This window comes from Sus scrofa, chromosome 9 (genome assembly GCF_054392235.1).
Source record: "Sus scrofa isolate SSC_HxYL_T2T_F1_AM1 chromosome 9, Sscrofa_HxYL_maternal_Yorkshire_Landrace_v2.0, whole genome shotgun sequence".
In the NCBI taxonomy this organism is placed as follows: Eukaryota; Metazoa; Chordata; class Mammalia; order Artiodactyla; family Suidae; genus Sus; species Sus scrofa.
In genome coordinates, this window is record NC_139391.1 from 128,965,440 (window position 1) to 128,979,351 (window position 13,912).

Genomic DNA, 13,912 nt, shown 5'->3' on the forward strand with positions numbered 1-13,912 from the left:
GGTTATCCAATTTGAGCAAAAAGAACTTTACAGTTTCTATTTATTAAACTAGTTATTACTGAGCACTTGATGTGCCAAGTACTTCATTTAGCGGCCTGAGCTGGCCAGGCAGGGTTCCCGCCTTCACCGAGCTTACTTCTATTTAGGGGATGTTAACCTTCGAGGAGCCGAATCACTACAATACCTACTGAACAACTATTGTGTGCTGGGTACTGCCCTAAGCCGCCTTCGCAAGCCATCTCATTTATTTTATTCTATTTTTTAAGCCATCTCATTTAATCACCAACAACCCTATAAAGCTACCACCTAGGATTTCCAGTTGTGTCTTTGTGGGGCACCTCATCTACCACAGGTCCCTATGACAGAAGGTGCAAAACATTCTCCAAAAACATGCGGCAGGCCCCTCCTGAGGAGGCCTCGCGCCAAAGGAGGAAGCTCCGCCCCGGCGCCGCTCTAGGGCGCGGCGGATCTCCCAGGCGACTGGACGCTGCCCGTCGCGTGGTTGCGGCAGCTCCGCCCCTCTTCCGGGCGCCCTTGGCCCCACGCTCCCCTTCTGCGCATGCGTAGCACACTGACTCCGCCTCCACAGCGTAGCGGTCGGAGCCATTTCGCCGCCGCCTCGGTGCGAGTGGTGGTGCGCTCGTCTGGTCTCCGTCGCTAAGGCCCGAGCCAGGGACGTTCCTGAGAGAGCTGTGCTCTCGGGCACAAAGAATCGGACTCCGGTAAGGGGAAGACGTCTTTGTTACCGGTTGGGACGGCGTAGGCCCCGGGGTTCTGCAGCGGGTCTTTGTTGCCTGGAGCTGGCGGCGGTGGCGGGTGGGGGAGGGGAGAGCCGCCTCGCTGGGTTCCCGGATTGCGGGTTGCGTGCTGCTTGCGACGCCGCTCCGCGCTTGCGCTGCCTGAGGCCGCCATTTGGCCCCCAGTTATTCGCGGAGGCAGGCCTAGTTTCGTCTCCGGAGCGGCCAAACCCCACTTCCTCTTCCAGCCTGCGCTTGGCGGTGGCGCTGTCGCCGTAGAGTGAAAGGGACTGAATCGGCCCGGGGTGGGGGGAGCTAAGCCCGCCAAACCGCCGCCCACGCTTAGGGCCCTTCGTTCGTCCACGCAGGCCTGCGTGCCGAAAATAGCGGGTGGTACCCTGCGGCCTCTGCGGATAGAGCAGAAAACAGGCTAGGCACAGTCCTTGCTCTTTTCTCTCAGAGGTTGGGGTCGTGGTGGGGGTGGGGAGCCGTGTGGAAACAAGTGCTGGTTTCGGTAAAAAAGCTCTTGGAGGATTTAGTGTAAAGGAAGGGCGCCATTTCCGGAAGGGTGGCGCGAGGGAAGGCTTTTCGGAGGAGGCAGACATTTGAGCCGACGTCTCGCCCAAAGGGTGGAGATTATCGACTACTAAGATGTGGAAGAAAAGCAGAACTCCCCAGGCGGAGGGGGATTAGTTAGTGTTTACTGGCAGGGATTAGAAAGAAACTGAAAGAAGGCCACGTGACTGGAATGTGGTGAGAAGAATTTAAAAGAAGATTGGATTTTAGCGTGGTTACAAAGGAAATGGGAATTATTTAGGACCTTGTTGCTGAACTCCAGCTGTTGCAGTAGTGGGAGAGGGGAGGGAAGCGAACAGATTGGAATCATGTTTGGAGGCGAAAGTGAGCCTTAGGTCAAGAGTAGATCAGGACTACCTGGGTTGGAATTTTGGGTCCCCCAATTAGAAGCTCTGTCTGTTGAGGCAAATTATTCTTTCTCTCAGTTTACTTACCTGTAATAATGCTTAGCTATACAGTGTCGTGTATGGGTTAAGTGAAGTAGTTGCTGCAATGCTCCTTAACGGATACTGATTGGTACATAATAAAGACTGCAACGGATGGTTATGGAGGATGTTGAGGGACTGGATAAGTCCCAAATGGGTGATAGGAGTAATTTGGTGGATGGTTGTGCCGCCTAAGGAGGTGGGAACACTGGGATTAGAGGGAAGAGGAACAGGTTTAGGGAGGAAATTTAAAATTGTGTTTTAACTGTGATGCCATGTTAGCATTCAGGTGGATACATAAGTGCTGCAGATGGATGAACTTGATTTTGGAGCTTTTAAAGAGAAAAGACTAAACTTTCAATGTATATTTGGATAGCATTAGTCTATAGTTAATATTTAATATGATGGCGTTAGATAAGACTAGGGAGGAAGGAATTTGATAGTATAGTCCTTATTTCATGTTTTCCATTCACCCTGAGGGCTTGTTTTTAAAATTAATTATTCATGGTTGGAATTTGTAGGTAGACATCTTCAGTTTTCCACAACTTTTCATGAATCGGTTATCCCCAGGGTTAACCTGTGACTACAGAAGAGCCTTTTTGTACTAGGGTTCAGTTTGATGAAACTAGATGTAGGTGCTAACAAAATGCACTAAACATTAACGGAAGACAGAGGCTTAATGGGGTTTCTTCCCACATCACAGCAAACAATTCTTAGCATATTTTCTCCAGTTCTGAATTTGGTCTCAGATCCCTCTGCGTGTAATTTAGACTCAGGATCCGTATCTTTTGCTATAAACTGATGTAGAGGGAGAATGCCAATCACTATGATAGGTTGCACTTAAGGAAAATGTAATAGCCTCAAATTTAATGAGTAACAAGGCCTAAAGGAAAGATTTAGCACAGAATATATTTGGACTTAATAACATTGCCTATTGCTGTGCAGATGGTCTTCTAGGAGACATAATCCAAATGAGGATAAACTCTTGGATTTATATACAAAATGATGGAAGGCTGTTTCTCCATTTATTTATTTATTTAGGCTGCCATGAGGTATCTGGAGTTCCCAGGCCAGGGATCATATCCGTGCCCTAGTTTTGACCTAGGGCACAGCTGCGGCAGTGCCTACAGTGCCGGATTCTTAATCCACCCACGGTGCTGGGCCAGGGATTGAACCTGTGATCCCAGTGACCACAGCAGGAACTTTTTTTTTTTTTTAATTAAGTTTTAAAGGAGTATAGTTGATTTACAATTTGATAATTTCTGCTGTACGACAGAATGATTCAGTGATGCATGAAAAAAAATGCACCCATTCTTTTTCAGATGACTATTTCTTAATATATTGGTTTGGTTTTGAATTTAGGCCTTCTACAGTGAGTAACTTGAAAAAGTTACTGAAACTTTCTATGTCTAGTGTCTTGCTCGTAAAAAAACTGTAAAGTAGAAGCTATAGTTTATAGTGTTACCTACTGTTGTGAGGATTAAATTAGTTAAAACACATAAAGCGAATATTGTAAAAAGTAGGACATTACATAAAATGTCTTTAAAGAAAAGACGAAAATCGCTTGTAGATATCTAAAGATAACCATTTGGGAGGATATTTCTTTTCCAGTCTTGATTTATACATACTTTTGTGTCACTCAAATCATACTTTAGTATTCTGCTTTTTCTCAAAACAAAGTCTCAGACTTTCCAATTATTTGCCTATGTCATTAAAATTTCATCACAGGCAATATTAATATTAATAGCAGCATGATAGAATATTCTGTACTTAACCTAGATTTTCAGTAAATTCTTGTTATTGATTATTTCCAGATTAGTAATTTTCAGTGTTTGCTCTTATAAATAATGCTGTTTTTAACTAACTTGTTTTCCTAGGTCTGAAGAAGACTCTTGAATCATGGGTGATGTTAAAAATTTTCTGTATGCCTGGTGTGGCAAAAGGAAGATGACTCCATCCTATGAAATTAGAGCAGTGGGGAATAAAAACAGGCAGAAATTCATGTGCGAGGTACTAAAAAATTACTGCTTACATTTATGTGACTTTTGAGGCTTGTTTTGGTTTTAAAAGAATAGTATTTTCTCTTTGGAAATGTTAATGTGTTGTACTTCAGGGCAGGGAACGTTCTTTTTGTGATTTACCTGTTATTTTATAAGATAGCCCATGAATTCTCTTAGGGCTGTTATTTTCAGGGTGTGTAGAGTATATCTTCAAAAGTTAACTTATCCTTTGATGGACTAGTGAGTTACAGGGGTTTTTTTGGTTTGATTTTTGTTATTTGGGGTTTGGGGAATATTTGTTTTTTGGTTTTGGTCTCCTTTTTTTGGCAGCCCCATGGCATATGGAGTTCCCAGGCCAGGGGTCAGATCAGAGTCACAGTTTGGACCTACTCCCCAGCTGCGGCAGTGCTAGATCCTTTAACCCACTGTCCCAGGCAGGGATTGAACCTGCATCCTGGCATTACAAAGACATTGGTGATCCCATTATGCTAGAGCAGGAACTCTGAATTACGAATTTTTTAAATCCCAGAATTACCCAGATCAATTCCTCAACTTTTTTTTTTCCCCTTTTTTACTGTTAAAGGTTCGAGTGGAAGGATATAATTACACCGGCATGGGTAATTCCACCAATAAAAAAGACGCACAGAGCAATGCTGCCAGAGACTTTGTTAACTATTTGGTTCGGATAAATGAAGTAAAGAGTGAAGAAGTCCCAACTATGGGGGTAAGTATGGCCAGGCACTTGAGATATATGTTATAAGGTTATGCTAATATGTACGGAGGATTACTTTCAAATAGTATACTAATATGTTCCATAATGAACTTTGGCATTTCCCAGAGAACTAAGATGATTTCCCGAAGATTCGGTTTTCATTCTCATTATATACCTGATCTGTATGGCTTAGGATTTTATATATTTCATGCATTCATAAATTGATTTTTTTGTGTGTGTGTGTGCTTTTTAGGGCTGCCCCTGCAGCATATGGAAGTTCCCAGGCTAGGGATCAAATCAGAGCTGCAAGCCACAGCAACGCAGGATCCTTAAGCCACTGATCAGGCCAGGGATTGAATCTGCATCCTCATGGACACTGTTGGGTTCTTAACCCACTGAGCCCCAACAGGAACTCCACATTGATGACTTTAGAAGAGAAAAATATTTACTCAGTGGTTAACTTTAATAAAGATTTTCTTTTCGTTTTTTTTTTTTTTTTTTTTTTTTTTTTTTTTTTTTGTCTTTTTGCCATTTCTCGGGCCGCTCCCGCGGCATATGGAGGTTCCCAGGCTAGGGGTCTATTCGGAGCCGTAGCCACCGGCCTACGCCAGGGCCACAGCAACACGGGATCCAAGCCATGTCTGCAACCTACACTACAGCTCTCGGCAACGCCAGATCCTTAACCCACTGAGCAAGGCCAGGGATTGAACCCGCAGCCTCATGGTTCCTATTCGAATTCGTTAACCACTGCGCCACGACAGGAACTCCTTTTTTCTTTTTAGAACTGTATCCCCGGCATATGGAAATTCCCAGCCTAGGGGTCCAGTCAGACCTGCAGCTGCAGGCCTACCCCATGCCATGGCCACACCAGATTCAAGCTGCATCTGTGATCTGTACCACAGCTCACAGCAACACCTGGTCATTTAACCCACTGATTGAGGCCAGGGATCAAACGCACATCCTTGTGATTCCTAGTGAGTTCAGTACCACTGAGCCACAATAGGAACACCAATAGAGGGTTGTTTTTTGGTTTTTTGTTTGTTTGTTTTTGACTGAATTAAATATCTATTACCAACAGAGTACTTAGAAAATGAGGTAGAAAAATACTTCTTAGACATGATAAGAAATACTATCTAAAAATAATAGTAAGCACTGTACTAAAAACAAGCCCTAGGGCAGTGATGTACAGTGTTTGTTACAATTGTGAGCAGAGATGGTAAGCATTTAGAAATGCTTATGTTTTGACAGCTAATTTACATTTGTTGAATCTAAAACTTAAGCTTGTGTTTTATGTTTTTCCATTTCATGTTTGGAATTGCTAGAAATAATATTCATTTGACAAAAATACTCTTCCCAGTGGATTAGAGGGAACAAAATCACAGCCAGTTCTTCACTGCAAAAAATTTGAGATGCATTGCACTACGGCAACTTTCCAGGTTAAAATAAGACCAAGGTGTCCACTGTCACCACCATTACTTAGTGTAATGCAATAAATAAAAAAATTAAAGGGATACATAATATAATAGAAATGCTAACAATTCAGACTACCACAGTTCCATAGATGCTGGGCTGGCAGAAGACACAAGACCTATGAGTCAGAGAAAGGATGATGTTATTCATGGGATAGCAGGCAGCAGGAGCTTCATGTTTGCCTCAGTTTCCCCTTGTCCCTGAATCCCTTGGAGGACAATGTGGAGTGGGACTTGGTGGATGCCGAGGACACGGTGGGTTTGTGTCACAGCTGAGGTGCTTTAAGTTTAGGAAACCCCCAGTCTTAAAAGGGGGGCTGCTGGCAAACCTGACGCCTATCTTTATCACCCTTGTTAGAGAAACCTGCCTCCTACCTCAGAGCAAGCTGTTGTGTTAGTGTTGTAAGGTTTTTGCTATTCAGATGTCTTGCAAAAGATGTTAAAATAAGAGTTGGAGAAGGGCAAGATGTCTGTGGAGAAATGTCTCAACAGATAGAATTGATTGAAGTGTAGAGCCATACATGTTTCTGGATGGGAGGTTGAGTTACTGTAATATGTCAAGTTTATTGTAAGGCAGTCAGTTCTCCCTGAGTAAGTTCTGTAAATTTAACATAATATTTAATACATTAGACCAAAAAGCGAATTAGGAAATAGAATTGCTGAAGAATAACCAAGAAGAATTTGAAAAAGTTAAGTATCTGCCATTCCTACTGTATATTAATAAATATCTTAATGTATTAATTTATTTTTAATTTGCAGTAACTGAATTTTCATGATGGTACTAGTTTCAGAATGAGAAGGGTATATATATATATATATATATATATATGTATGTGTATGAAAATGTAGACCAGGTCTCAGGTTAAGAGAGTCCATTTTGTGGAGGATGTCACAAGCAGAACCTAGGTTTGACTACAGGAACAAAAATGAGATACCTTGAAGCAGCATTAAAGTTAAAAAGAACAAAAATTATTTGCAACTTGTATGACAGAATGAATAGCCCTGAAATATTAAATTCTTAGAAGTTAATGAGAATGATGAATATACAGGTAGAATATAGGGGCAGACAAAATGTAAATGAAAATAATAGTTTGCCACATCAAAAAACAATTAACATGGTAAAGATGCAAGACACATGCTGTAATTCCCAGAATTGGGAAGAATATGGGAAAATAGATTCTCACATGGAGTGCTGATGCAAGTGTGAAAGTCAGTAACCTTTCTGTAGAGCACTATGATGCTTTTTAAAATGTTGATGCCTGTTAACCCAGGGATTTCACTTTCATGCATTTTTCCTAAAGGAAAGAAGCCAACGTACAAAGAATTTATGCCATGCTATTTTATGATTTAAGATTGGCTATGATCAGGAGTTCCCATTGAGATGCAGTGGAAATGAATCTGACTAGGAACCACGAGGTTTGGGGTTCGATCCCTGGCCTCACTCAGTGGGTTAAGGATCCCATGTTGCCGTGGCTGTGACGTAGGCTGGCAGCTGTAGCTCTGATTCTACCCCTAGTCTGGGAACCTCCATATGCTATAGATGTGGCCCTAAAAAAAGGCAAAAAAAAAAAAGACTGGCTGTGATCTAAATGTCCACTAACATGGTATTGTTTGAGTTGTGTACAATGCATCTATTCAGTGGAGTAGTAAGTCATTAAAATGCATATAGATTGATATTTAAATAAATAGAAGTTGTAAATAAAGTATTTTGCATTTGCCTTAAACTTTTGATGTTCCCTTTCTGGAAACCCCTTCTCCCAGATACTCCACTTGCTTCATATATCTTCTCAAATGTCATCTTAGGAATGAGCTTTACCTCTTTGTTTAAATAGTGATCTCCCACAGTCCCTATTTTTCTTTTCTGGTAGTATTTTATCATATTTTACATACTGTGTATTTATTGTTTAGCTCCATAAGAATACAGAATTAGAATACAGCTATTTGAGTATAGCTGTCTGAGTACAGGGCATCTGTTTTGTTCATTGTTTTATCCTCAGTACTCATGGCAGTGTCTACCACATAGACATCTCCTAACAGATACTTCTTGAGAGTTGAACATATTTATAAAGATTGAGTTGAAAAGGTAAATTAACTACACAGCATAAACTGACCCCACCTTTTGTGGAAAAAAATTTGATTCATCTACATAAGTATTCTCCAGAGGAAAAATCATGAATATTTTTACTATCCTTATCCTTTTCTGCCTGAAATGAGAACATCATAATAGGTTTATAAAATCACTGAAAACGAAGATGTTAACTTTATGAGAAAAGCAAGGTGACACATGGGCTTCCTCTAAGCATAAAAGATTTTTGTAGTCTCTGAGGGCAACATGATTAAGATTGCCTTGACTTTTCCTGTTGCAGGTAGCACCCACTCCTCTCACAACTGCTGATTCACCTGACGACACAGCAAATGCTGGTGGAGGTTTACCAGCAACCATGGGAGGCCCTCTTCCTCCACATCTGGCTCTCAAGGCAGGTGAGGAACTTGAATGTGTGCACATAACCGAGAATAAAAATACAGAGTCTTCCTTGGATAGATAACTACAGTAAACTCATAATGTTGAGAGAACCCAAGACCTTCCTAAGTTTACAAATACCGTAAGATTATTTATGCTCTCTTAGAAAGGGGAACAGCTTAATTCCTTACTGTTGTTACCATTTACTGGTTTTTGATCTCTGGCTAGATTTTGCATAGGCTGGAACATTTGGTTAAAGGGTCTTAGTTACTGCCCTTTCTTCTAACTTATTTGCCAAATATATTGTAGACTTGTTTATTTGTCTTATGGATCCCAGTCATTGCTGAATTCTATGTATTAACAAAACTTGTATTAGTGTGTCCACTGTAGGGTAGATTAACTAGGATATTGGTCAAATTGCCTAGGTCTCAGATCCAGTATTCATGGAAAAAGAATAACAATCAGTAACAGTAGTACGTACTTCATAAGATTGTTATAAGGAGTAAATTTAAAAATTTTTTTAAGTTTGTTATAAGCAGCTTAGAGTTTCAATCAATATTAACTATCTTTAGTTCCTCTGCTTTCTCATCAAGATCATTTTTTAACATTTTTCAGCTTATTTCCATCTCTAGCACTAGCAGCCTTCTTTCAGGATCATATTTAGCAAAGAAAGTTTCATTTAATGAAACACATGTAGCAATGTAAAACAAAGCTATATATATATAATGTGTTATGGATTATTAGTCACTTCTGATCATTACTAGTAACATCTCCCTCCATACTGTCTTTGGACTTAGCAATTCAGTCATGACCCTTTTAAAGTAAGTCATTTAGGATCTTTCTACAGTTTGATGCATCAAGAGAACAATCATTTTCTTCCCTTAATAGAAAATAATTCTGGCTATGGTGTTACTGGGCCCACCTGGGATCGTGGAGCCAACTTGAAGGATTATTACTCAAGAAAGGAGGAACAAGAAGTACAAGCGGTAAGGTGTCTCCTTGTTTAAGTCTCTCGGAATGTGATTTAGGAGTTTGTTCATGGGAGGGTTTAAGATTTTTGCAATTTAATAATTTGGTGATTGTTTTAGGTAGTTATTTGAGACTGAGTGTTCGTAGAAGACACCATAAACCTAGCTACCTGTTAAAGCTGGTCACCAGAATTGCCTTGAAATAAAACTTTTTTCAGGGCAGTAGTAGAAGGACTCCTCATCTGCTTTATAGGAAATGTAGTTACCTCAGTAAACCGCATTTCATGACCACTCAATAGTAAAAGTGTTTTGATAAGACAGGTTTACTTTTCCACTTAACATATTTATTTATTTATTTTTGTCTTTTTGCTATTTCTTTGGGCCGCTCCCACGGCATATGGAGGTTCCCAGGCTAGGGGTCCAATCGGAGCTGCAGCCACTGGCCTACACCAGAGCCACAGCAACGCGGGATCCGAGCCGCGTCTGCGACCTACACCACAGCTCACGTCAACGCCAGATCGTTAACCCACTGAGCAAGGGCAGGGACCGAACCCGCAACCTCATGGTTCCTAGTTGGATTCGTTAACCACTGCGCCACGACGGGAACTCCTCCACTTAACATATTTAAAGTGTTAAAACCAGCATAAATTATCCAAGTTTTCTTAGAAACAGTTTAAATTAACTAATAGACTACTTATACAGTAGGGCCATCAGATGGAGTTAAAAACCAATTCTGGCTCAGGTTTGACTAGGATTAGAAACTGTTAAAAACAAAACAACTTGCATTATAAAGCATGGTACAAAGAAAGTGTTGTTAGAAGTGTTTGTACCTTAAATATGTATGGCTAAATAAAATTAGTGCAGCCAAATTTAATTATCATATGTGACTCAACAGACTCTTGAATCTGAAGAAGTGGATTTAAATGCTGGACTTCATGGAAACTGGACCTTGGAAAATGCTAAGGCTCGTCTGAACCAGTATTTCCAAAAAGAAAAGATCCAAGGAGAATATAAGTACACCCAAGTGGGTCCTGATCATAACAGGTTTGCTTGTTTCACTCTTTTCCTTCTGTAGTAAGTTAGTTGTTTTGTATATTCATTGTATGTGTTGCCTGGTCCAATTTGTGGATTAGTAGCAAATTGTGCAAAGAAGATAACGTCACCTTGCCCAAGAAGAATTTTCATTGATTTCGTAATATGCAGTTTGCCATGATTTTCACTTATGTTTGATTTTCACTGTGGAAAGTTCTGTGAAAATCTGTTCATGTTGCTAGACTTTCAGGTTCTCTTATGAATCTGAGAGGCAAAAACTAGAGCCACAGGTACTGGTTTGTCCATAATTGGCTTAAAAATCAGGAGTTCCTGTTGTGGCTCAGCAGGTTAAGGACCCAGTGTTGTCTTTATGAGGATGTGGGTTCGATCCCTGGCCTCACTCAGTAGCTTATGGGTCTGGCATGCTGCAAACTGTTGCCATGGCTGTGGCTTAGGCTCCTGCAGCTTCAATTTGACCCCTATTCCGGGGACGTACGCTGCAGGTGCGGCCGTTTAAAAATATATCAGCCAGAGGTGGTGAGTTTATCATTCACTGTGATATTAGAGGCACTTATAATGTTTATTTCTTTAATGGGTCAAGTTAGACACTTCAGTTTTTTTTTCAGCATCTTCGGAAGGTAAATGGCATTGTGTCAAGGTCCAGATTTCCCATCACTTTGAAAGTTGCCAACTTTCAAAAGTCTTATTATTATTCTGTTAAATGTATAAAACTGAACATAAGGGTGGAGGTGGTTCTAACAGTGACAGTATGTTTCTCAGCCTGCTTGCTGTTCTTCCTGAGAGCATTCCAGGGTGTAGTAATTATTACTCCCAGGAAGGCTCATACGGATTAGACTCTTCTGGGGGCACTATATTCTATTGGAAGAGAGAGAATGTTTATAAACTTTCTGGATGATTTGATTTGCTGTCCTTCACCTATATGAAATAAATTATTCAAAAATACATCAAAAATATTTTTTTTGAAAAATCAATGTATTCTCCTTTGGTTGCAAGTAGCAACCCTAAAATAATCATTACTAAAATAAAACTTTGGTCAAAATGATGTTCAGAGCATGGTCCTCCCAGCTTCCCACTGTTTTGTTCAATCCTGAATTCTCAAATACTTAATTTTGATGTCAGACTTTTTTAAACCCCCAGATTATAAAGCAAAGATTGATTTGTTGATTTTTATTTTCTGAACCAATTGGCTTAGTAGCATTTGGAGACAACATTAGATGATTTTTATGCCTGGCTTATTTTAAACATTTTTTTAAATTTTGTACTCTTTGTTGACTTCTAATACAAAAAGTTGAAGAATTCAGGCTGTGGCAAAGAAGGCAGACAGTTGGGAGAGCTAGGACAGCATTGCTCTTTGTATGTCCTTTATTGAAAAAGGCATAACAGACAGCAACACCAGAGGTCTGTGTTCATACACACATGTGCTGCTGCTTAGGCTGAACTAAGCAATCACATGGGAAACTATTGTAAACTGATTTCTGGTGTCGCTGTTCCCCCTAGGTGGAGGAGAATGAGATTGAGTGCTGACTTTAAGCCTGGCTGAGAAACATACTGGCATCGGTGTCATTAATGAAAGGGTGGATGTTGGTCCCCTGAAAGCCAGTGGCCTTTGACCCCTGAAGCCCCTGTGCCTAAAGGTCAGTTCGCAAGAGCTATAGGAAGGAATCTAACATTTATTTTTTTCTTAAGTCTCACCTAACCTTTTATTCACAGCACAAGGTTAGAATGTACCTGAGCAGTGGAAGGATCAGAAAGCATAGTTTTCAAAGGGCAGTTTTCCCTGTGTTAAAACCTCAATTTATTCCCTAGAATCTACTAGCAATTTTAGCTATAATTTTCAAAAATATTTCGTTTTCCAGGACCTGATTGAAATAAATGTAATAGATATAAGCTTAGTTTTTTGTTACCAAGGGCTACTTCCGGCTGCAGGCAGATATCAGACCCCTGTTTTAGGAGCCACTGACATGCACAGTGTTTGTATACTCATGTATATGTGTGCATATGTGCATGTATTTATCTTAACAGATTGAAATCGTAAGTGGGTGGCCCATGCAAAGGAATCTTAAAATAATCACAACTATAATTTAAAGAGTTTCAGGCCTATTTTATTTCTTGGCCTTAGGCTAAGTGGAAAATTCCTTTTTTACTGAATGTATTCTAGCTGTTCAGACTGCAACTTTTGGAATAGGAGTTAAGAGTAAGTATATATGTATATATATATAGAATCAAAAACCCTAACATTTTCTCCTTGTGAACATTTGGCTCATCAACTTTGATTATAGCTGTCTCGTGCTGCATTGTGTATTATTCAAAGTTTACGTACTTCCATTTGTTCTAGGATTGAACAGAAATAAATGTTTACAATTTTTTTTTTTGCTTTGATTTGCTAAGCAGTTGGATAGCCTGCCTAATTTGGGAGTCCTGGATTTAATAGTTTCTAATAGTGAAATATCTAACCTTGTTTGTATATGTTGTTACAGGAGCTTTATTGCAGAAATGACCATTTATATCAAGCAGCTGGGCAGAAGTAAGTATTAATGCTCTCCTGATAATCTGAGTTTTATATAGTTGAATGCTTTTGAGCCACATATATGTAAGCTTTATTAATTTGAGAGAGTCCGTGATAGAAGGTAGCATTTAGAGTATTTTAGAATATTTGTAATTAGAGGGCTCACTTTCCCATTTTTACATGTGAAAAGAAAGATTGTGCTAGTGTTAATATTTCAAAGGGTAAGAGGTGGTAGGCTACTGAGGCATCTGCCAGTGTCGATTTTAAAACTTTTTTTTGTCTTTCTATATAGAAGATATAGTTCTTTTGTGTAAAACTAGGTGATATTTAGAAAGGAGTTAATCAGGTGATAGGGTTGGAGGCCTAAAGCATTTAAATGTCATAGAGTCAAGAAAAGGAAGCACCTAAGGAGTAGGTTGGGGTTATTTTTCATAAGAGAAATAGAAAGGCAGAGGTGTATGTGTATTCTTTATTCTTAGTAAGTTTAAAGCAGGCAGTGTGTCATGGTTGAAAGTAAGGAATAGCCCTGTGTACCTGGTTTTATTAACAAGTTCTGTGGTTTTGTATAAATCACACCTTGCATTGCTGGGACTTAATTTACTTAAGTGCAAATTGGAAAGTTTTGCCTAAGATTCTTTGCAGCTTGAGAATTCTGCAACTTACCCTAATTTAAAGTTAATGTATCAAAGATTTCTAATAGAATCAAGCTTTTTAATAAATTATCAGATGGTGTTGAATTTTGGTTAGATGAGTTGTTAAGGGAAGAGGATAAAGACAGTCTAAATTCTGTCAGCCCATCAATCTGATCATCAGAATTGACTAAATTGACTAGTTAGGCAGGAAGGTATCTGTCCTCGTTTAATGTCATGTCTCCGGAAGCTGACTAATGTAAGAAAGGAAATTTTATTAGATTTTTTTTTTTTTTGCTTTTTTTTAGGGCCTCACTGGCAGCATATGGAAGTTCCCAAGCTAGGGGTCAAATTGGAGCTGCAGCTGCCAACCAGC

At 39.9% G+C, this 13,912-nt stretch overlaps 1 protein-coding gene across 2 annotated transcripts in view; it reads left to right on the forward strand.

The window, feature by feature from the left end:
- The first annotated feature begins 600 nt into the window (after window positions 1-600).
- The window catches only part of DHX9 (DExH-box helicase 9), a 41,877-nt gene continuing 28,565 nt past the window's right edge, over window positions 601-13,912 (forward strand). The window contains exons 1-7 of one of the 2 annotated variants that reach the window (XM_021063778.2): window positions 601-722; window positions 3,616-3,748; window positions 4,322-4,462; window positions 8,286-8,400; window positions 9,269-9,366; window positions 10,244-10,392; window positions 12,879-12,925. In XM_021063778.2, the coding sequence (XP_020919437.1) occupies window positions 3,638-3,748; window positions 4,322-4,462; window positions 8,286-8,400; window positions 9,269-9,366; window positions 10,244-10,392; window positions 12,879-12,925 (661 nt within the window). In that variant the 5' untranslated portion in view covers window positions 601-722; window positions 3,616-3,637. Of the gene's footprint in view, window positions 723-3,615; window positions 3,749-4,321; window positions 4,463-8,285; window positions 8,401-9,268; window positions 9,367-10,243; window positions 10,393-11,975; window positions 12,036-12,878; window positions 12,926-13,912 lie in introns of those variants that run through there. The other variant, XM_084977913.1, reaches the window with a different exon arrangement.